Here is a 21,890-nt window from a genome sequence, read left to right on the forward strand (position 1 = left end):
TAGAAAGTTTAAATGCTTTACGGTTCAACCAAAGGAAACCTACCAATGGATTTGATTCCAGGATCATTCAAGCCCAGGCTCAATTGCTTTATCTTTAATTTATTTTAGTCAATCAATTCACGTACTATCATTCTAATTAGTTTATTTTCGTTGCTTATAACAAAATCAAATCACATATCCTTTAAACCATTAAACAAATTTAACTGTTCTCTTTTTAGGGTAAACAACCTCTATTTAGTACGTAAGTTTAGTGAATCTAACTTATTGTGGGTGAAACCAATTAATATATACAAACTATTTATATAATTGAACTACTTATTAATAAGTAATTATAGATGGATCTCTTAATAAAAATAAATTGAAATCAAAGAGTATCTAATCGTATCATCGTACCAAAATTTAATATGTATCGTTATACATATATATTTCATAAAAATCAATTACTAATCCAAGCATTATTGGACTCTATCATATCAGATATACTCCTACCATTATTACACTCGATCATCACAATGGAAATCATTTTCCAATCATAGCCTTGATCATGCAACTTTTTTTGGCAATGGACTAAAGCCTGCACAAAGATTCTGAAATTTCCACCTCAATTTTATTAATTGTAGTATAAGGAAAACAATTAATTGAATTTACCTTTTGTAAAACGTATTACACATAAAGACCAGCATATTGCATTTTGCCTTTATCACAAATTGGATCATTTTCTTTTCTTGCTTCCTCTTATGCATCTGTATACCCGTTCTCTTCTGCCACGTTTTCATGCTTTTCCTTGTGCTGCCACGTTACATGTTTTAATGCAACAAGAAGATAAAGCTTAAATTATACAAAGTACACAAGCCTATCTTATATCAATATATGTTCTAAATTATCATATGATTCCTATAGTCCACACCATTTACATGGTATAATTCCCCTCTCTTTTTGATTAAAAAAAAAAAAAAAAGTTTCAAACTTTCGATGGATACAAGACAGAGAAGCATTAGAATAGCAATGTTACCATGGCTAGCTCATGGTCACATATGTCCTTTCATAGAGTTAGCCAAAGCGCTTTCCAACAGAAATTTCTACATCTACATATGTTCAACACCAGTCAATATCAATTCATTCAAACAAACAATATCTGAAAAAGATTCAATATCAATAAAGATAGTAGAAATTCACCTTCCAAATTTACCAGAACTTCCTCCACACTACCACACAACTAATGGCCTACCACCCCATCTCATGTCTACTCTAAAAAATGCAATGGATATGGCTAAACCTAGCTTTTCCAATATTCTTAATACTTTAAAACCAGATTTAGTTATGTATGATTTTCTTCAACCATGGGTTCCAACTATGTGTACTTCAATGAATATACCTTCTGTTTTGTTCCTTACACCTGGTGCTGCAGCAGGTTCTTATCTTTTTCATATTGGTAGAAAGAAACCTGTTCCTGAATACCCTTTTCCATCTATATACCTAAGGGATCATGAGTACGAGAGGAATAAACATATGTTTGAACCAACTGAAGATGATGGATTTACAGATACACAGAGAAGAGTCAATGGATGCACTGATGGATCATCTGAAATTATCTTGATTAAGTCATTCAGAGAACTAGAAGGGAAATACTTAGATTATCTCTCAACTTTATGCAATAAGAGGTATGTTTATCTAATAGACTGTTTGGTCAAACTTTCAGAATTTACTTATTCACAAAAGACAAAAGTGAAGCGATTTGCATCATTAATGATTTTCACATTTTTGGAGGGTACTGTTTTATATTTGATTAATTAATTTGAAAAGCTTCAATTGTGACTCCTAAAGTGTTTTTGGGAAATTTTTTTTTTTTTTTTTTTTTTGTAATCTTCTATTTTATGTGCGTTATTATTTTGTTGGGTGGATATATAGTTTAAATTTTTTATAAATTAATGGGTTATTTTGAACTCAGTGAATCAGACAGTTACTAAAAAAGTTTGTTGACTTTGCCACTTCCAGGTATATTCCAGTTGGACCCCTTGTTAGAGCACCAGAAACAGAGAATGATCATTCAGAGATCATGGACTGGCTAAACAGTAAACAAAGATGTTCCACAGTTTTTGCTTCATTTGGTAGTGAATATTTCCTTTCCAAAGAAGAAATACAAGAATTAGCTCTTGGTCTAGAACTCAGCAATGTAAATTTCTTGTGGGTTGTTAGATTCCCAGTAGGACAAAATATAATTCTTGAAGAAGCTCTTCCAAAAGGTTTTCTTGAAAGAATTGGGAAAAGAGGAAAAGTAGTAGAAGGATGGGCCCCACAGCTAAGAATACTAGGTCATTCGAGTATCGGAGGATTTGTGAGTCATTGTGGATGGAGTTCAGTAATGGAAGGACTTAAACTTGGAGTTCCAATAATAGCCATGCCAATGCATCTTGATCAACCATTAAATGCTAAGTTGATAGTAGATGCTGGGGTAGGGGAAGAGGTTGTTAGGGACAAAGGTGGAAATCTTGATAGAGAAGAAGTGGCAAAGGTTATAAGGGAAGTGGTTGCAGAGAAAAGTGGACAAAGATTGAGAAAAAAAGCAAGAGAGTATAGTGAGATTTTGAAGAGTAATGAAGAGAAAGAAATAGATCAAGTTGTGGAAGAGTTGCTAAAACTTTGTAAGGATAACAAGAAGGCTGGACTCTGTTGAAATGCTTTACTGAATTTTCTCCTGGTTTTTTCTTTCCTTTTGTTTTTGTATTTACTTTCCAACAAATAATAGAGACAAAAATAGAGATAGATTAGCATGCGTTGCAGGTATAGATATGCTTTTGTGTGAGATGGGTGCCCACAATGAGTTTAAATACTTTGGTTAACAATGAATTTGGTCCATTATTTCATGCAAGTCCCTTTGCGCTAATAGAGGGGGAATAAGAAAAGAATATCCTGGCAAGAAAGCTTAGGGGACAAAGTTCGGAAGATTTATGTTCCAGAAATGTTCAATTCTTGGAAGAAGTCTATTCTTACCAAGTCCACTTTTGGGGGAATCAAGACAATCAATCAATTCGACAGCATATTCTTTATCTCATTTTATTTCATATTCGAAGTTTTCTCTTAATCATATTGGTCTTTTAACAGCCATCTGATATTAAAATAATGAGTCGAGATCATTCTCTCAAGCAGTCAAACATATAGAGTTTGAATTCTCAGATAGTCACTCAATTAAATGCAAATAATACCTTGTTATACGGTGATTTGGAGGAAGAAGTGTACGGCGATTTGGAGGAAGAAGTGTATATGAAGATTTCACAAGGATTTGCCGAAAAGGGGGAGCTATCGTGTTTGAAAATTACAGAACTTTCTTTATGGACTTCGCCAAGCATCTAAGTTGATATTATTATCACGGCAACAGATTCAGATATTTTGTTGTTGTTCTTGTCTAAGTTGATAACGTTATTGTCACGGCGACAGATTCAAATCGTAATTGCAAGTTGAAAAGTTAGATACGAAATTTCACATCAAAATTTTTGGGAAGCCCAAGTATTTTCTGCAGGTGGCTTGTTGCCCAGTAGGGGATTCTTCAGCCAACGCAAGTATGTTATTGATATTTTAGCCGAATGTGAACTGTAATGCAAACCAACCTCATTAGATATTCTTAGTCGATTTATGCATGAACCGCGAAAACGACCTCATCTTGTGTTTCCAATAGAGTACTTTACTATTTGAAAAGGTTGCCAGAACAAGCTATTTTGCTCTCTTCAAATAGCGCGATGTAGACTCGGCAGGATGCCTCATGACACGCAAGCTAACTACCAGTTACATCATAATTCTTGGTTCTTCACCGATTTCATATCGAGCTAAGAAGCAAGCAAGACTATTCGGCTCAAATAGATCTTACAAGACCTTCATGTATTGCAACTAACCGTATGTTCCATACACGGACAAAACATATTGAGATAGATTGTCATTTTATCCGGCAGCACATTCAGTCACAAACCATTGCAACTAAATCGATTTCTTCACAAAGTCAGTTTCACCAAAGCGATTTCTTCACAGAGTCAGTTTCACCAAAGCTCTTGAACATGATTATTTTGGTTGGCTGCTTGGCAAGTTGGGCATTTACCTTCTTCATGCTCCAAACTTAAAGGGGTAGCCAGGTAACTAACGAACCGCGGCGCGGAAAGCGCCAAGAAATGCTAAATTGATAGCCTGCCTCCCGCACCCCGTCAGCGCGACTAAATTGATAGCCTGCCTCCCGCACCCCGCCAGCAGTGCGCGCGGAAGGACCTGTGCTTCTTTTGAAACAAAAACGACTCTCAGCTGTTGGAGGATCTTTTGTTTTCATGTGTATTTTCTATCAGATATTTGACTCGATCATAATCATAGAGATTATTTACAACTAATAATAGCTTACATTTAGGAGAAATATTAGGTGATTTAGTTGTATATAAACTTGTATTCTACTGCAGTAAAACACAGAAGAAACATTTTCTGTTTCATTCTGATTTTACATTTCTGTCATATTTTTATTCAATGATGCGATCGCAGTCCTTTGGTCTTGCGATCGCATCCCTTCTTTTGGTTCTACTTGACTTCCACTCGCTAACTGGTTGGCGAAACTGCTGTTTCTTTATTTTATTTTATTTTACTTTGGCAACTCCACATCCAAAGCCTCGCAGGCGAACAATACATATGCAAATGTCACAATAGCATTACAAACATTAACTTATAACTGATGTACTAAGAGAAGTTTGTTGCTGATATTATTTGCTTATAAAGCTCTTTGATAAATTAATTTGCAAATTGTTGTTTTTCCCATTTTCTCCTTTTGCAGCTATTGTTAAGTAGCTATCCCTGTACTTTAAAATGGCTTTTGTGTGTGGATAATTTTGAAAATCTTGCAAAAGGAAATGTTAATAGTGGTGTTCCGTTCAGTATCAAGTTCTATTTGCGTCCCTCACGCTATAAGGCATAACAATTCTTGCGTCTTTTGTCTGCTAATGTGGAAAACCTCATTTCTTTTTTAAAGTCCCGAGAATTACTTCTGTTTTTACTTGTTCCATTTTATGAACTTGTTATATCTTCAAAAATAATGTAACACTAAAAAAGAACATATGTACAGTAAAAAGAAAAGGAGAAAAACATCAGATGCTTATAGTTCAATCATAGACGAGAATCGCAAAAGTAGAACCAAATTCAAGACTATGGGATTAACATAACTACATTAATCACCTGAAGCAGAAATTTCAAACAGAAAACTAGATGCAGAATTCCTACATATGATTACCCCTTGTTGGCCGGCAGACATGATTTCTCTTCTGAGCATGTTCTTGGTTATGGTGCTGTGTGCGACAAGCATATCCATACCAGCAGTTTTCCCTTTGAGCTTCCCCTGAAGGTAAAAGCTGAGAGGAGAAAAGAAACAAGTTACTATAGCATTAAAATTCCAGAGCTTGACAAACCTGTGATGGAGTCAAATTCTACACTATAGAAGCTAGTGAATCCAATGTTCAAGATTGATATGGGACAGATTGATACAAGATACTTCCTCGGTTTCATTATACATGGTGGTGGTAAATTTGACATGAAGTTTAAGTAAGCAAGAAAGCAGTTGAAAGTATACTTAGAACTTGTGGTCTTAAACATGTCATGACATTTCTAGGGCTATACGACGAGCATGCCATTAAGGATAAAATTGGAAGTAATAGTGTAAATAACAACATCACAAGTAATAGTGTAAATAACGGAAGAATTAACAAGGTTCAGTGGCAACTTACAAGTCCTGTCATTGTAACTCTAAACCAATACAAAAGGAATGAAACTAACTTGTCGTAGCAGTCACTGCATATAAAGAAAGACAATCAGCAGGGAGAAATTGCTTCATAGAATGAAATCTCAAAATTGTATTGAATAACAGGCATTTTCCTAACTTCACGCAGAAGTAGCCACAAAAGTCAAATTAGTATCCATCAGGTGCAAAGCGACACGATTTCCAGAAACACAAGAGTCGCTGTAACACAATATGAGAACTTGCTAAACTATTCAATATCTCCAAAAAGAAACCTACTCACCTACAAGTATATGTACGAGAAGTTATCATCTCCGAATGATTCAAAGGCATCATTGTGCGATCTGAAGGAAACAGAAGCACACATTAAATAGCAGGATAATCAATTTAAGGACAATATTAAAAGAAACCAATCAAGTGCTTCTTTTTCCTGATTCACTAGCTTTGGTCCAAGCTCATGTTGTCTTCTAACGAGGACGATCTCAAAGATATGACAAATAGCAACCAATAGTCCTTTTTTTTATAGGTCGAATATTAACCAATCGTCATTTTGGACTGATATATTTTTTTCACTTCCAGAATTTCTTTTATCACGCTAATCGAGACTATGGTGTGCCGCCTATCCAGTATGATTGTTCAAAATACTAAATTTCCCATTTTTAAGGTGGATGAGAAAAGCACTATTTCACCTTTAGCTAATAAGATTTAGAAATTTAGAAACTAAGTGGACAATGCTACAAGTTGAGTTCTTGTTTCAAGATACTTTTCTTTGATAAAGTAATAAATTTCATTTTAAAAAAGGGCAAAAACACAACTGTATACAAGGAGTACACCAGAAAAAAAAAAAAAAAAACACGATTTTCGGCAAATGACACCTTCTATGCAAAAAGGAACCTCATGGGTGCATCAAAAGAAATTAGGGAAAAATTTCCACACAATAACCCAATAGTTCAGTGTGCTGCTGAAGACAAAAGTGTTAAACAAAGTCCTAGTCCCCCAATAAAATGGGAAGTGAGAATGTTTCTTGGAATGGACGAAGCAAGTCCAATTCCTATATATATGTCATTTGGAGCACTAAACTGGACAAAGAGGAAGCAAGGACTAGGATAAATAGGAGCTCTAATTACTGTACCAATCAGGTGAAATCTGACTTCTAGTGTCTATGCTTGTTTCCATGAAGAGAGGTACACTGAAAAAAACAATGTCCTTTATTTAGAATCTTAGTCTATTATATTTATTTTTTTATTTAGAATTTAGATAATTGTTGTAGTTAAATGTTTATTGGACCCATCAGATCAGTTAACTGAAAAAGGGGCAAAAGGATTGATCAAGAAAGATCTTTTTTTCTTATATATAAGATCTTGATTGGATCCGCATATGTTTGGTAAAGAGAATAATCTTATCCTTTGAGTACAATCAAAAATGGGCAGTATTCAATTGGAACATAAAAACGTGACTAAATTGGTCCTAGACTCCTAGTTATACTTGTTTCCAAGAAGAGAGTATAATTCTCCAGACTGCCAATTTTCAAATTGTTTTTAACTCCTATTAGATCTTCTGGAATAGAGGCGGTAGGCGCGGTACACCTTTTTGTCTGAGAGGCGGGGTAGGGGTCAGACAATAATAGTCAACAACAAACTGACAGATATATGCAGTCAGAGAGGGAGGAAAATATCGTAACAAATATCAGAGAAAGACAAGACGAAAAAGGAACTGATTCTCAAGTTTCCAACAGTCAAATTACCTATCTCCCGCTTATCAAACTTCAAAATCCAATCAGCTACCACATCTTGCAACGACCTTCCCATCTGTCTAATGCATCTTTCCGTGATCTATTAGAGGATCACATATAGAGTCAGGAGATCTAGTATTCCGACTAAATTACTGAGACTAATAACAACGTATCATATAAAAAAAAAAAAAAAAAAAAAACATAAAGAACAAAACAAAAAAAGAAGCCATACATTTTGTTCAAAATGATTCTTCTCATGTGCCAAGGAGGGGATTCTAGTAATTGTACGTTCTGCAATCTGCAGAAACATGTGCATCAATTCGACATATTCTATAAAAAGCAAGACTTCACCGTAATGCTGTAACTAACTCAACAAAAGTATTACCATCACGTCAAGGAGAAAAAGAACAAAAAAAAGGAAGAGAAGCAATCAAATGAAGAAACAAGAAGAAATGTAAAATTATAGATCATGCCTTCAAGTTGACTTGTATAATGAGGACCACCTACCAACTTGGAACCTTTTTTTATGACGGTGGTATCCAGGCTAGCATAGGCGGAATCTTGACTATTCAACCAACTTGGAACTCTTTTAGTCACAGAAATGCCAATCTTGGAAATAATACCAACCACAAAAGGAGGAGAAAAAGAGAGGATAAGGAGGGATGTGCTTATTTGACTTAAAGTAAAAAGCTATCAGAAATTTCAAGGTTGTTTCCCCCCAAAGTGGGTGGAGCCAGAGGGTTATCGTACTAAAAAAATTACAAAGATAAGCCATGACGAGACATAATCATTGGGCTTTGCATCTATTCAAGTTAGCAATTATTCGTAACTGTCAAAATCAGAGCAATTTCATCCCTCGACCATTAGGTGTTTTGAATGTATACAATTCTCTGACTTTTTAAACCCCAGGTCCTAGAAAACATACAGATGCCTGAGTAAGAAAACAATAAAGTCCTCTTACAGGCCCATGAAAATAAATTTCTAAAATTTCTTTCCAACTTTACACAACATACCAAGTTCAGTTGGAAATGATGCTCTAAGGTTTATAACCAAAACATAGTTCGCACAAATCAGAAAAGTAAATCAGATTTAAAGTAATTACAGGCTGGAACGTTTCTGGACTGCAGAGTGGATGTGAATTGCTTCCATTGACTCCTTGAGAACGCCAATAAGCAGCACAAAACGCTCGATCACATCCCAAACCTACAAAGACAAACCGCCTTAGGTCTCACACGTTGAACACTTTAAAGAGGAACATAGATTTTGATGTTTCAAGTTAAGGATGAAGGGACACACATAAAATCACAGAAACACAGGTGAGGAAAAGATACTTTGGAACAAGAACATAATAACAAGGAGTTTGGAAGCACAGTACTTACAGTGTTGTTGCACTCCAATGTTTAATCGAGAGGGCATCATTCCACCACACGCTTGACATTGAAGATGAACCGTGCTTTCATTGCACCGATAACCTCCCAGTTCGGTGTCTGAATGTAAACTACTCAATGTTAGAAAATCGAAGTTCATAACTTAAATGGTTTTAGTTCAATGGTCAAAATACAGAATAAAAAACATAATAAATTTGAAGTCACAAGAGAAAAGTATTAGGTTGTCTCAAGCTTTACATGGGATTTACACTGCCCAATAAGACAACAAAGCACTTTTCTGGATTAATAAGTCAACGTGTTTCACTTTGTATCAGTTTCCAAATTGCAAGTAACATCTAGATTGAGAGAAAATGCAATTACCACACTGAGGGCATGAATGCTCCCATCTATCTGCTGTATCTGATGGAGAACGTTCCCTCTTGCGGCGACTTTTTCTACTGTTGAGGACCTGCTCCTAGGGGTTAGTATGTTTACCAATTTTAAAAGAAAACAAATTGTCGAGCGTTTTAAGATACTAAGGATATGATAGTATGTTAATTGGTGTAATTATGGACATATGATAGACAGTCCTCAAAACAGACCACTTGAGACTGAAGAGAAACTCCTGAAAATCTACTGCACGGCAAGATTACAATATACGGTCACAAAGCATCAATGCCTGTTTATGACAAGCCAGTGTAAAGATCTTTGGAAGCACAGGAGCAAGCATAAAATTATGAAAACACGCGTATCTAAAAGCCACATAGTAGAACTGTAATAAAATTTTATGACATTTTGAAGATGTCATAGTGATAGACTACTTAGCTTACAACTTGGGAAAGAGCACCTATACAAAGCCTTACATAGTAGCTGTAATTTATGAAGACATCTCATATGATAACTTAGACTACTTACAAGAGGTGATTTTATTGATGCACAGGAATCAAGCAGCTTAGTATCTTCACTCGAGCGTTTCAAAGAAGGATCAGCAAGCAGCACATCCTGCATAATAAGGGCATAAACTTTTAACTACAAGTCAGAATGAAATATAACATTCATCTAATGCTTCCACAAAGAAAGACATACTTAGATTAGTGAAGAAGTTCTTAAACACAGTAGGCAGAACAACATTATAGAATTACAACTTGAACTGGATATGACTTATTAAAAAGGAATGATCCTAAAAGTCAAAAAAAATTAAATGAAAATTAACTTAGAAAGGACAGTTTGTCCAACTGGAAGGGCAAAAGTAAATTAATTTTATGTCTTTACTTCCTCAATGTTATGCAAAAAATGGTTCCTTCCAACAAACTGTACAACTGCTCTGCACTGGGGACATAAAACACTTGAACGCCTCTCTTGGGACCTCCTTAGCCACTCTGAAAAGCATCCATTACTGGAAATTGAAGAATATAAATGATCGCACATCTAGTCAAGGATCAAAATTCAAATGGTTCTTCAAATCACTAAAAGATCTATATTACTAACCAGAAATTGTGAAGGCAAGGTGCAGCTGTGACAACATCATGCCAGATATTTAAGCAGATGCAGCATTTTGCATATTCAACGTCGAGAGAAACCTAGCAGAACAATAGGCCATGTAACACAGCATAAAGCCATAAACTGATACTAATGGATAGAAAACAGGTTGCTGAAAGCTTACATAACTTACCTGTATATATCTGCGAGATTCCTCAGTAGGCATCATTTCGAATCGGTATTTCACAGAACCTAACAACATTGAAGCATAATGTTATAAGCCACACATCATTGTCCATAAAATATGTCATTCTAATGCATTCTTAGTTGAAACTTGGATTGGGACTACATTTCATAAAATGACGAGAGTGGATATCTTCTCCATCAAACCCAGCTTGACCTTTTAATCTATTCAAATTGGCCAACTGAATTCAATCTATAGCTTGTAAGTTTTATTTTTGATAAGGGAGAAGTTTTATTAATAAAGGTACCAAGAAGGTACACAAAAGTACAGACAAACATCCCCTAAAATATATTCAAGTTACATAGTAATTCCCAAGTGAATCCAGGGAATCCATCTACTGATTCATATTGTCTAGCAGACTCCTCTCACACCAAAAAATATAGATTGTGCAGACAAAGTTCTTGACTCTAGAAATATGGTTCTTTTTGTTCTCAAAGCAAGCACTATTTCTATCAGTCCAAATGGTCCAGAAAATACACAGAAGGATAGTCCTCCAAAACTGTTTCTGAATGTTTGCAGTCTTCTGCCTATTCCAGCTTTCCGGTAGACTTCTAACATCTGAAGGCATTAGCCAAAGCAAACCACACATCTATAGCTTAAAAGATAATAAAAGCATCAGATATGCCCAGAAAAACATCTTTTAATGGCAATACAATTGAAAAAAATACATAAAGGCACCTGTGCATGAAATGCTCCAGGGCTAGTTTGGGGTTAGGAGGAGGATGGGCGTATATTGCACATGGCTCCCCTTATTTCTGCAAAGAAGCTACCTCCACGCCTCAAACCCATGACCTATAGGTCACGAAAGTAGAAACTCTAACTTTGCACCAAGGCTCGAATTGAAGAGGAACGTATACACAAATGCAGTCTTAGCTGACAATATTTGTATCTAGAGTTAATAGTACAACATTCACGTCTAACAAGAGAATAGCAGGCTTAGGATTCATATCTCTCATGGAGGAGCAGCATGGCATTAAAGAGTTTTATTTCTTTTTATCTCCTGGATAACAGACCTAAAGGTAACAGAAGGAGGAGGGGTAGACACCAAGGCAAATATTGAAAATTTCTGAAAAGTACAAGGCAGATTAATGACTCCAAAAAACAATCTAATAAGAAATAACACCCACCTTCCTCACAGGGACCCAGTGAAATTTCACTGCCACACTTAATTACAGCAGCATGCTCATCCTGAACAACTGTCCCATCAACAAGAATTTCTTTCGAACTATATTAGACAAAGATGTAGATAGTCAACACAGATACAACTTTTGTTAAAACAAAAAACAAATGCAATTGTCCAAGAAAAAGTTGTATACGGAAAGCACCAACCATGGAAGCACTAGAAGTCACTAACAACTGTTGAAGAGAATTATTCATTTTTAAACTGCTAGACAAAGCACCAGTCCACAAAGTAGTTTTTTTTTTTTTTTTGGAGAATGGTAAATGAAGTCCACAAAGTAACAATTGACGGAAACGACAAAACAAACAAACAAAAAAGGTTTCCTGATAAATCAGACTATCATTCATTGACCAACAAGCTAAAGTGAATAATATGTCCCGAGCGAGTGACTGCACCAAATTCAGCTACCAAGCTATCTCAATCATGATTTGCTTTATATCCAAAAAAGTATATAGCACAAAATACATCTCTGTATACCACTTATATTCCTCACTAATGACACCACTATGACATAGTTTCCTATCTCTTTCGTTTCAACTTAGCCAAAAAATACAAAGAAGCATAGTTCTCCAAAATGTCATTTATCTCCTTGCCACCTCCAGCTTGTGATCGTCTCTTCTACTATCTTTAGTGCTACCCAATCATTATCAATCAGCGGTCATCGTTTTTTCTACTGTCTTTAGTGCTACCCAATCATAATCAACTCACTACAATTCAACTTCTCTCCTTAAGTTGTGCTCCATTAATATTGCATCCCTCATAGCACACTAAGTGAAAGAATAACCTTCTTTCAAGTTTAAGTGTGCCACAGTATCTTCCACGCATCCCTCCAATCCCCCTCCGAATTTTTCCCTGGAAGACCATTCACTGGCATATTCTACCCAGTGCACTCCACAGTAGGCTAGATCGACCAGATGAAGTATTGCCGATCTTACCATGTATTTCTATTCAAACTCCATGAAGGTCTGATGATCTGGAAAGCTTCCTCTTTTATTCAGGGAAGGAAAGAGTATGCATTCAGCAGCACTTTTCAAGTATTTGTACTACGAAATTCAATTTGGACTGAAGAATGCAAACAATCGAAAACCCAATAACTGGGTGGAATATAATAGCTTAGCTTCTGTTTTGTTAGATAAATGATCAAGAAGTTATCCTAAACCATCTACAGCACAGCATGAATAAAATACACTAGCGCAAAATGAAGTATTTACATAACTAGAAATGTTTACCTCTTATTTTGCATCATGGCAGAAACTAGATCCACATTCCTTGTTATCTTACACCATTCTTGCTTCTCAGAAGAAGAACCCTTCTCTTCACCGCATATTCCCGTCTGCTTCAACCTTAACTCAATTTCTGAATAGCGAGAGTCCGTCGGTACTATATTTATGAGGATAAATGCTTGTCAATAGGCAACATTTATCTCAGCTCTGATCTTCCTTTTACTTCTAAAAGCTAAAAGCATCAAACAAGGGAAGAACAAATAGTGTTTCCAATAGATGTCTATATCACTGCACAACCCGATTAACAAAGCAAAATCAAGTATCACCACTATCAACTAGATGGTGTATCCAGACTCGAGATATTGAGGTAACTAATATTACAAGACTGGCTGGTATTCTAGGATGCAGAAAAGGTTCCTAATGTAATACTTATATGGATCTTCCTTTGGTCGCTAAACACAAAAGTTATAGTGGGTGTCTTAGAAAGTTGTGAGAAAAGACTAGCTAACGGGAAGAAGCAATATCTATCCCTTGAGGGTAAGCTAGCCTTGTATAATAGTGGTTTTGGATTACTTCTCTACATATGTAGTGACATTATTTCCTATACCTGTGAAGTAGACAAGAAGCTGGACAAACTGAGAAGAGACTTACTATGGGAAGGCAAAAAAGAGAAGAAGGTTTTTCATCTAGTAAAGGAGGATGGCTACATTGCCTAAGGGAAAAAAAGAAGGCGGGAATAAATTGACATTACATAATTATAGGATGCTAATGAAATGGCTTTGCAGGTTTGATACAGAGGAGAAAGCTAATCATAGAAAAATATGGTGTCATCCTCACATGGAGTAACTGAAAGAGTACCAGAATTTGTGATCATTGTAGGAGATGGAAGAAAGCTCTCCTTTTGGCTGCACTTTGGAGGAAAACTTTTCAAATTTAATTGGTATGGCACCAGAAAACTAGAGCAACCTTTTATCAGTGTAGAACTCAGAATACATGGGGTATAAATTTCAGAGGAAACCTAAATGACTGCAAGTTGGAAACGTATCTGCACATCAAAGGCTCCATACAAAGTGGCTTGTTACTCTTGGTTGGTAGCAAAAGATACCTGCTTAAGCCATGAAATTTTACAAAGAAAAAGTTTCCAACTTTGCAGCAGATGCTGGTTGAGTGAGGAGAAAAATGAAAGCATTGATCAGTTGTTTCTTACCAATTGTGGCAGTTATTTTCTGGCATGATGAGACTACAGTAACTGATGCCTAATCAACAAAAGAACTATTGAGCTGTTGGTAAAGGGTTGGATAAACAATCTCAAAAGAAGTGAACACAATTCCCACTTGCATTTGCTGGACTTAATGGAAAAGAGGAAATATGAGATATTTTGAGGATACTTCAAATCCAGTTGCAGATCAAATTTAATTGTTTGCTTTTATTTTCATTTTTGGTGTAATATGAATATGTAAATGAGGCTGAGACTGTGTCAGACACCAAAGAATCATTACGAGCATGGCTTGGATAATACCCTGATTTTGCATTCGGTCTTTTGATCCTACTATATGTAGTTCAGCACTTTCTTAATGCTGTTCTGATATTAATAAATCTACTGATAAATAAAATAAAGTATCACCACAAAATTGAGTGATAAGAAGACGAGCATAATTCCTAGTCATCTCTGTCTTTAACAAAGTAGGTTCCATTTAGGAAGTACTAAAAAAAGGATAGCGATGGATCCAACTCACTAAGTCAACCTCAAAAAGTACATAGTATCAACCAAAGTATAAAACATCATGTTAAGTTAAGCTGATATTAATCAGCTCAACAACAAGCTTGTGAGAGCGAGACGGGGGTCGACAATAGGCTGCTTCCTTCATCCCTTCCCCCAAACGCATAACAGGTCAAAGAAGTTTATCTACATAAGACTCTCTTTGAAGGAGCAAACCAAAATGTTTCCTAATAGATTTGAACTTTTAAAGAACAAGTTACCATTTAAGCCAAAAATAAGAACCATCCTTTTAATTCCATTTCCTGTTGTAAGTTTTCCTAGACAAATTCGATTTTTCTTGGTCACATAAGAATACCTTGGTGACATGTTTTAACATAAAATTTCAGCAATTATCTTTATGCCAAATGCCATTGATCAATGATATTCTGGTGTTGAAGAACACAAACTTTTAACATATCACTTGAGATTCTATTTTAACCAACTCCTGTTTATTTAATAACATGTGCAATGAAAAGATCATGCTACAATTTCAAGATTTGAGAAATTCAGAACATGGATTTTAATGTACTATTTGATGATCTTATATGTGAAGATCGGCCCTGAATCTTTTCCCTTCAAGTAATTCACATTGAATTAATATTTAAAATGAGCTTATTCTGATGTAGCACTAATATTTAACTATGCAAATTACAGGAGTTGGTGAATTACTCTATCAGCTATCCATGATTTTATATGTTCACGGCATCTGACCATACTATCATATCTTGGACTGACAGATTGTTAATCAATCCTCCTCCATCCTTCAACTGCACCTCACCCTATGGCCTTATGATAGAACAAAGCCAAACTACACGGACAATATATATAACAAGCATATAGAACTTCCAAAAATTAAATGACACACGAATGCACTAAGTTCAAAAATAGGCGTTCCATGTCAAACCAATTTATCTAGGTCAATGCCGTCTGATTATGGAACTATATACACAAAATCAAATTGTCATAAGCAAAGAGCAGGCTACTTCAACCACTAACATGACTTCAAGAAACCTTAAAAATATAATCTTGGACTCTCTTAAAACCAAACCTGGCCAAAAGATGGCTGAAATTGCAACATTTACTCATTGCATGTAAAGAAAATACTTCAGTTTCCCAGTTTTCAAGACAACCCATCCTTGGAGTCATAACTGAAATTAAAGTTAACCACTTTCACGAAATAAAGAACATATTTCGGTGTCACAAAACCACTTTCACGAAATAAAGAACATATTTCGGTGTCACAAGCCCACATTGTTCATTTACCACAATTCACAATTCTTGATTGAATTCTAATTTGGGTCAACCAAAGAAAGGAAAAAGTTGAGGAGGAAACATTCGTGGTTTTTACAAAACATGACAACCCTTGAAAGTGGGATAAAAGAAAAACAAGGAAAAGGGGCTTACTGAGTTTAGCCCAGACTTCATCTTCAGGAAATTTAGCAGCACTAGAACCTTCTCCCTTTTCCATTGCTGTTTAAGGTGAGTTAATGATACAGTTAATATATAGTATTAGAGGAGAGAAGATTGCAGTGGAAGGAAGGAACAACGCTGGAACAAGTCACTTTGGGGTTTGCCGTTTGCACTTTTGGCCCATTTTAATTTAATTTAAACCAAGGCCCTACACTCCTAACTCCAGTTCAGACAAAATGACAAAAATAGTCATTTAATCAGGGTTGATCTGTCTCGAGGACTTCTGAGAGTCAAAAAAAAAAAAAAAGGACATAAAATTTAATTCTGGGTAAAGCCACCTGGTAACTGGAATTGGTTTAATTACTAGGGTATACTAATTACAACGACTTATTTGTTTGTTATAACATAATTATAATGTAATTACAAACGTACTGTTTGATTGCACGAGTATAATTACACAGTTAGTTTAATTTCATTATCAAAAATTAAAAATTAATAGTTGAAAAATATGTGCTTTTACAAATGATATTAAATTAGGTATTTAACAACACATTATTTCTTGAAAATATATATTAATTAATAATCATATATTTGTATCTAATATTGTAAAAGATAATTGATATATATTTTTTAAATTAATTATATTTTAATTTTAGTTAATTATAAAAATTAAAAGCATAATCTTGTGAGAACATCATGGATTGGATGTTTGACAAAAAAATTAATATTTATAAATATAATTGCATAACATTATTCAAATATTTGACAAAAAAATTTATCAACTGTAAGTGAAAAATAAACATTATGCAATGCAAAAATAACAAGTCAATAATACTAAAACAAATAAATTAAAATCGAAAATATAACCTAAATTCAAAATCCAAAAAAAAAAAAAAAAGTTTAACATAATACTCTTATGTCAACTTCCAACATTACATAAGTAAGTTCGAACATAACTTAAGTAAATATAATTCAAAAGAAAGGGAAAATATAAGTCTATAACCTCATTCACAACTAAATCCTGCTTTAATAACATCACTCATTATATGCCAAGTTTGTTAATGACTCATTCTTTCTGATATTAAGAGCTGTAGTTTCAAAAATTAGAACAACAACACAGTTATGCTAAATGAATAAAATAAAAAAATACGAGCAATTACATGTGTCACGACCCAATTTAGGATCGCGCGGGCACCCACCATTCTCACCTCGGTAGGCGAACCCTTAACCCAAAACAAATTCATAAACAAGTAAAAATTGAGATTAATTATCCTTCAAGATATATTATAATCAAAAGCGGAAGTCAAACCAATGTATATAAACAGAATAGCGGAAGCGTTTACAACAATTTAATAAATACACTGACTCCTTTTCCCATGACCTGGTCTAGACTAGTACAAGAGCGACTAAAATTTGAACACTGAATACAACAATAAATCTAAGACTCAACCTCCATCTCGAAATGAGAATGATGGAGGCCTTCAAGATGGGCACCGTGCATCTTCCAGAAGACTCCAATCGATCAATATCCTGAAAAACTCTACACCCCAAAAGGGATGTAGCAAGAGTAGTATCAGTACGACACTAGTACTGGTAAGCTTCATAGGCCGACAATGGTTAGAAATGCATAACGGTAATAGAATTTACAAACAAGCATAGTAGGCAAAACTAAGTCAACAGCACACATCACCTACCACTCGCCTCAACAAATATGAAGGTTCTTATTTCCATTAACTCATTTTACTTATTACATTAACACTCACTTTATAGCTCATATAACAGACAATAGACAACAATGCTCAAGAATCGCTAGTCAACTAAAATTACATAATTCGCTCATGTTTTAAGGGAAGTTCTCTCGTCATTCTAGTGTTCATTACTCAACCCACCTAGCAATCATACATCTTCATATTAAGGTCACCTAGCACCACGCTTTCCCAATCCAAGCAGCCTATGATTATGGCAACTAATTCGAACTAGTGCTTAATCTAATTCAGTACATCACAATTATATCACCACAAGTCATCACTTATGTTATAGCATATAAACCCAACTGTGCCAAGTCTTAGTACATCCAATCCGAAACCGTATACCTCAACTATATCACAAAAATATCATAAGAAGCCAAGGTACAATGCAATGCAATAATGTATGAAATATGGATGCAATGCATATGCACCGATACACATGTACTCTGATGATGGAACATCACATCTCGGCAGCACAACCCATGGGGGACCTGCGAAGTCCATGTACCGATCCTCACGATTCTGTCAAAGACCTCAGCAATCACTACCAACACTTATACCTCGATTCCGGGATAAACATCGGACATTGGTCCTGACGTCACTCTCATCCAACTGAGCCCAGCTCATAACAGTGTTTTCTTGTATATCATCAATGTATCAACAGTATATCATGAAGGATGAGAATGCGTGCAATGTATGAGTTCAATCTCCATAATCAAATCGATCTCAACAGTACCACACATGGGCACACCAACAATATCAATAAAAAAGGTACACAATAAGCCACAATAGTATCACAAGAATCGTCTCAAACAACAACATTAAGGTGCTACAATATCCCCATCAAGATATATCACTAGTCACCAATATCTATGATCTCCACATGGCAACGAGCCAACAATAAATAGAACAAGATAAGTCACAACACAACAAGGTGGTTAGCCCCAAATCACACAACAAGGCCCAACCTAAGGCAAAATCCAACCCAACTTCATACCCGAAGGTTTACATGCATTTTCTGACAAAATTGTCTAAAGATATGCTTCGTTAATCGAAGTTTCACCATAGGGTAATCATAAACCCACAAATATACTAGTGTTAGATAATAACTACTACCTCTTATACATTAGTAATCTAAGTAATCATCCCAATCTCCAAGTTCCTATACATGCATTCTCCGTTTCATTTAACACTCGTCTATGAAAGTCTAACCGGAGTCTACCAATAGAAGGAAGCCGTAACCTACCTCAGGGCCGAACAGGTGTGCAGACATCCACTTGGATTCCATCTTCCATCTTCGTAGCGAACTTATAGGTCCAAAAGGTCTAAAAACGATGGATGCATTCGAGTAAGTAACAATTGAGGAATTTTGGGTCATAGGGATAGAACGTCATTTCTAACATAATTATTTTAGATTCTGGATTATTGCTATTTCACCTCCTTTAAGGAAAACAAGGTTTACCTAAGTCAAACTTACCTTACTAATTCACATAAGACATTATTAGCAACTAACCAGTTAGCCCATTGAAAAATAGCAAGGATTTTAGGCTTAGAACTAGTTATTAAACTAATTCTTGTAATGAGGAAGCCATCCTAGAGTTACTAACTATTCTAGGTCAATCATTACCACATTTACTGCTTAGCCTCATAAGATTAAAAGAAAGGATCCTCATTTAATGCTCTACTATAATCATAAATGGTGCAAGAGAAAAGAGGGAATTTAAAGGAAGATGAAATGAGGGGTTTAAAGAGTTTACCTTCGCAACATTTAAGTCTCTAGGGTTGGAATTTGTTCTTAGTGGCGGCTGCAGATTTGAGGGAAATTAATATTAGGTCAAGTCAATAAATGAGCTTTAAATAGGGATACAACTGCCCGTCAACCTTTGTGGCGGTCTAGGCCCATTGCCGGCGGCAAGACCGACTGCCAGATGGCCCACCGGTCGGGGCGGTCCTTTAATGACTCTACACCTTCGCTTCAGCGGAGCTTCCTGCTGCTGTTACCACAGCGCTAGGGCGGTAGGACTGTCGCTATGACGGTATGACTGGACCCGGTGGCCCGATCCAATTTTTTTCACAATTCGCACGACTAGTCCAATCAAGTTAGCGATTTTTAAGAGCTCAGTGAACTGAAAGTGTTTTAAGGGGGGCAAGGCTGCGAATTTCTCGGAAGTCAAAGTAATGACGAAATGGGTCATTACAACATGGAATCACAAGAAGTAAAGGTTGGAAATGAGAAGAAAGGAAATGAAAGATAAATTTAAAAAAAGGCAAAATATATTTTTAACATAGAAATAATTAAAAAAGCAAAAAGAAAAAAAATTAAAATAATAGAAATCAAAATAAATTAAAAAAGAGAAGAAATTAAAATAACGACAAAAAAAAGAAAGAAACTAAATTGTAACCATGTAATTATAGGGTGTAATTACACCTAATTCTCAACTCCCCTTGAGAATTAGAGAGTGTAATTATAGTCTCTCAATTTCACTCAATTCTTGCCTAACCAAGTAATTACTTGGTCAAACAAACAGGCCAAACTGTGTAATTATACCCAATTCCAATTACCTGGGTGGCTTTTCAAACAGGCCCTTAAGGTTAGTGTTAGTTATTTAAAAGTTACTCCCAAAAGTTATGAGTCAGTGACTTTATAGTTGGTACCTCCCTTGTAGTGTGTACGCTCATTGTGAAATAGTTGGTCGACTTAATTGAGTAGTGAATTATGTGATAAAGCTCCTATCTTTGTTGTATTTTCTTGACTATTTTCCTTACTTTAATTCATTATTTGTGTCGAATATGTCTATTTTAATGATTTGAACTGCGATAAATGCTTAAGTGTTGTTAATTGTCAATTATATGACTACATTCCTGTTATTTCTTCCTTTCCATTATATTTTCATATAAACTGCACAGGTTAAGTAATGTTAGCTTTTATAGTAACCCCGGTTACTATCCTGTTAGGAGCGGTCAACGAAATGTATTGGGTACGTGTTGATTTTCATACTCGTACTACACGTATTGCACTTTTTGTGCATGTTTGGATCCAATACCAACACAGTTTGTGACTGAGTTTCTAAATTTGAGGATCAAGCTTGATTTATGGTGATCCACTAGCCCTCTATTATAGTAGCCATGGCATCCTTTATGTCATTTCTTTTATGTTGTCAGGCTCTATAATAGTGAGTTTATTGTACTTTTGTTCTAATTTGTTCATGACAATGCAACACCTGGTCTTGGAGAGTTAGTTTTGTATTTTGATATTTATTCTTACGCGTTGTATTTCCAACTTGTGGTAAGGTATGCGTGCACACTACCTTCCCCAAACCCCGCCTGTGGAATAGCACTATGGTTTTTTGTTGTTGTTGTTGTTATTTTATTTCCAAGTTTAATTTTGTTTATGATAATTCAGCATGTTAGACTTGATTATTTGCTTTCGTGTAGTTTGATCTGGGTAATGAATGCTTGGTTTACCTTGCTTAGGGATAGTCGGGTGGCATCACAGCTAAGGGGTAATTTGGATCATGACAATATATCTCCAAGAAAGCTTTTCAGACTAGATATGGCCATTATGAGTTTTATTTATGCCATTCGGGCTTATGAGCACCCGCAACATTTATGGACCTTATGACCCGAGCGTAACAGTTCGTACTTTCGCGAGCGGGGTTAACGCTCGAAAAAGCTACTTAGAACTCGTTGTTGCTGTTTCGGACTTTGTTTTAAAAGAGTCGCCACCTAATTTTTAGGAAATTAGAAAAACCAGTTTTGAAGGGTTTATTCATACATCCTTCTTAATCCAATGTTCTAGGTAAGGTTTCTGATGATCCTCTAAGGAAGGTGTTAGGCACCCTAGTATTAAGGATCCGTACTATACGGTTGACCTTCGAATTTCAATGTGTGGGTATTTGCATGAACTGTTTATTTAATGTAAAATTCCCGTAAAAATCTGTCCTTTTATTGCATATCAAGTTTCCTTTGAAAGAAATGAGTGTAGTTCCCTTATAT

At 35.5% G+C, this 21,890-nt stretch overlaps 2 protein-coding genes and 1 long non-coding RNA gene across 4 annotated transcripts; 1 reads left to right on the forward strand and 2 right to left on the reverse strand.

The window, feature by feature from the left end:
• Positions 1-354: 354 nt before the first annotated feature.
• LOC132051531 (uncharacterized) lies at positions 355-1,136 on the reverse strand. Its single transcript, XR_009413748.1, has 3 exons — positions 1,013-1,136; positions 661-789; positions 355-587 (listed from the first exon to the last, which is right to left on the reverse strand). It is a non-coding gene; the product is annotated as an uncharacterized LOC132051531 (long non-coding RNA).
• LOC132051528 (UDP-glucosyltransferase 29-like) lies at positions 860-2,859 on the forward strand. The gene is made up of 2 exons (XM_059442664.1): positions 860-1,661; positions 1,996-2,859. Exons 1-2 carry the CDS (start codon positions 973-975, stop codon positions 2,672-2,674), a joined length of 1,368 nt encoding a protein of 455 aa, XP_059298647.1. The 5' UTR covers positions 860-972; the 3' UTR covers positions 2,675-2,859.
• Positions 2,860-5,099: 2,240 nt separating this feature from the next.
• LOC132051526 (uncharacterized) lies at positions 5,100-16,300 on the reverse strand. Of its 2 annotated transcripts, XM_059442662.1 has the most exons (15): positions 16,141-16,300; positions 12,984-13,134; positions 11,702-11,799; positions 10,524-10,582; positions 10,340-10,431; positions 10,124-10,247; positions 9,767-9,853; positions 9,233-9,320; positions 8,864-8,971; positions 8,587-8,687; positions 7,717-7,782; positions 7,497-7,584; positions 6,036-6,096; positions 5,742-5,805; positions 5,100-5,369 (listed from the first exon to the last, which is right to left on the reverse strand). In XM_059442662.1, the coding sequence occupies exons 1-15, from the start codon at positions 16,202-16,204 to the stop codon at positions 5,238-5,240; spliced, it is 1,383 nt and encodes a 460-aa protein (XP_059298645.1). In that variant the 5' UTR covers positions 16,205-16,300; the 3' UTR covers positions 5,100-5,237. The 2 variants fall into 2 exon arrangements, with proteins under 2 accessions (XP_059298645.1, XP_059298646.1); XM_059442663.1 differs by lacking the exons at positions 11,702-11,799; positions 12,984-13,134 and having other exon boundaries at positions 16,141-16,299.
• Positions 16,301-21,890: the final 5,590 nt, after the last annotated feature.

The sequence above is a fragment of the Lycium ferocissimum genome, chromosome 4, assembly GCF_029784015.1.
Source record: "Lycium ferocissimum isolate CSIRO_LF1 chromosome 4, AGI_CSIRO_Lferr_CH_V1, whole genome shotgun sequence".
In the NCBI taxonomy this organism is placed as follows: Eukaryota; Viridiplantae; Streptophyta; class Magnoliopsida; order Solanales; family Solanaceae; genus Lycium; species Lycium ferocissimum.

Excerpts from the sequence above, each read along its gene's own strand:
- LOC132051528 (XM_059442664.1), top strand. The coding sequence starts at position 973 with ATGGATACAAGACAGAGAAGCATTAGAATAGCAATGTTACCATGGCTA. Across the intron at positions 1,662-1,995 it reads TCAACTTTATGCAATAAGAG|GTATATTCCAGTTGGACCCC; the intron begins GTATGTTTATCT and ends TGCCACTTCCAG.
- LOC132051526 (XM_059442662.1), bottom strand. The coding sequence starts at position 16,204 with ATGGAAAAGGGAGAAGGTTCTAGTGCTGCTAAATTTCCTGAAGATGAA. Across the intron at positions 7,783-8,586 it reads GTCCAGAAACGTTCCAGCCT|ATTGCAGAACGTACAATTAC; the intron begins GTAATTACTTTA and ends ATGTTTCTGCAG. Across the intron at positions 6,097-7,496 it reads GTTTGATAAGCGGGAGATAG|ATCGCACAATGATGCCTTTG; the intron begins GTAATTTGACTG and ends TGTTTCCTTCAG.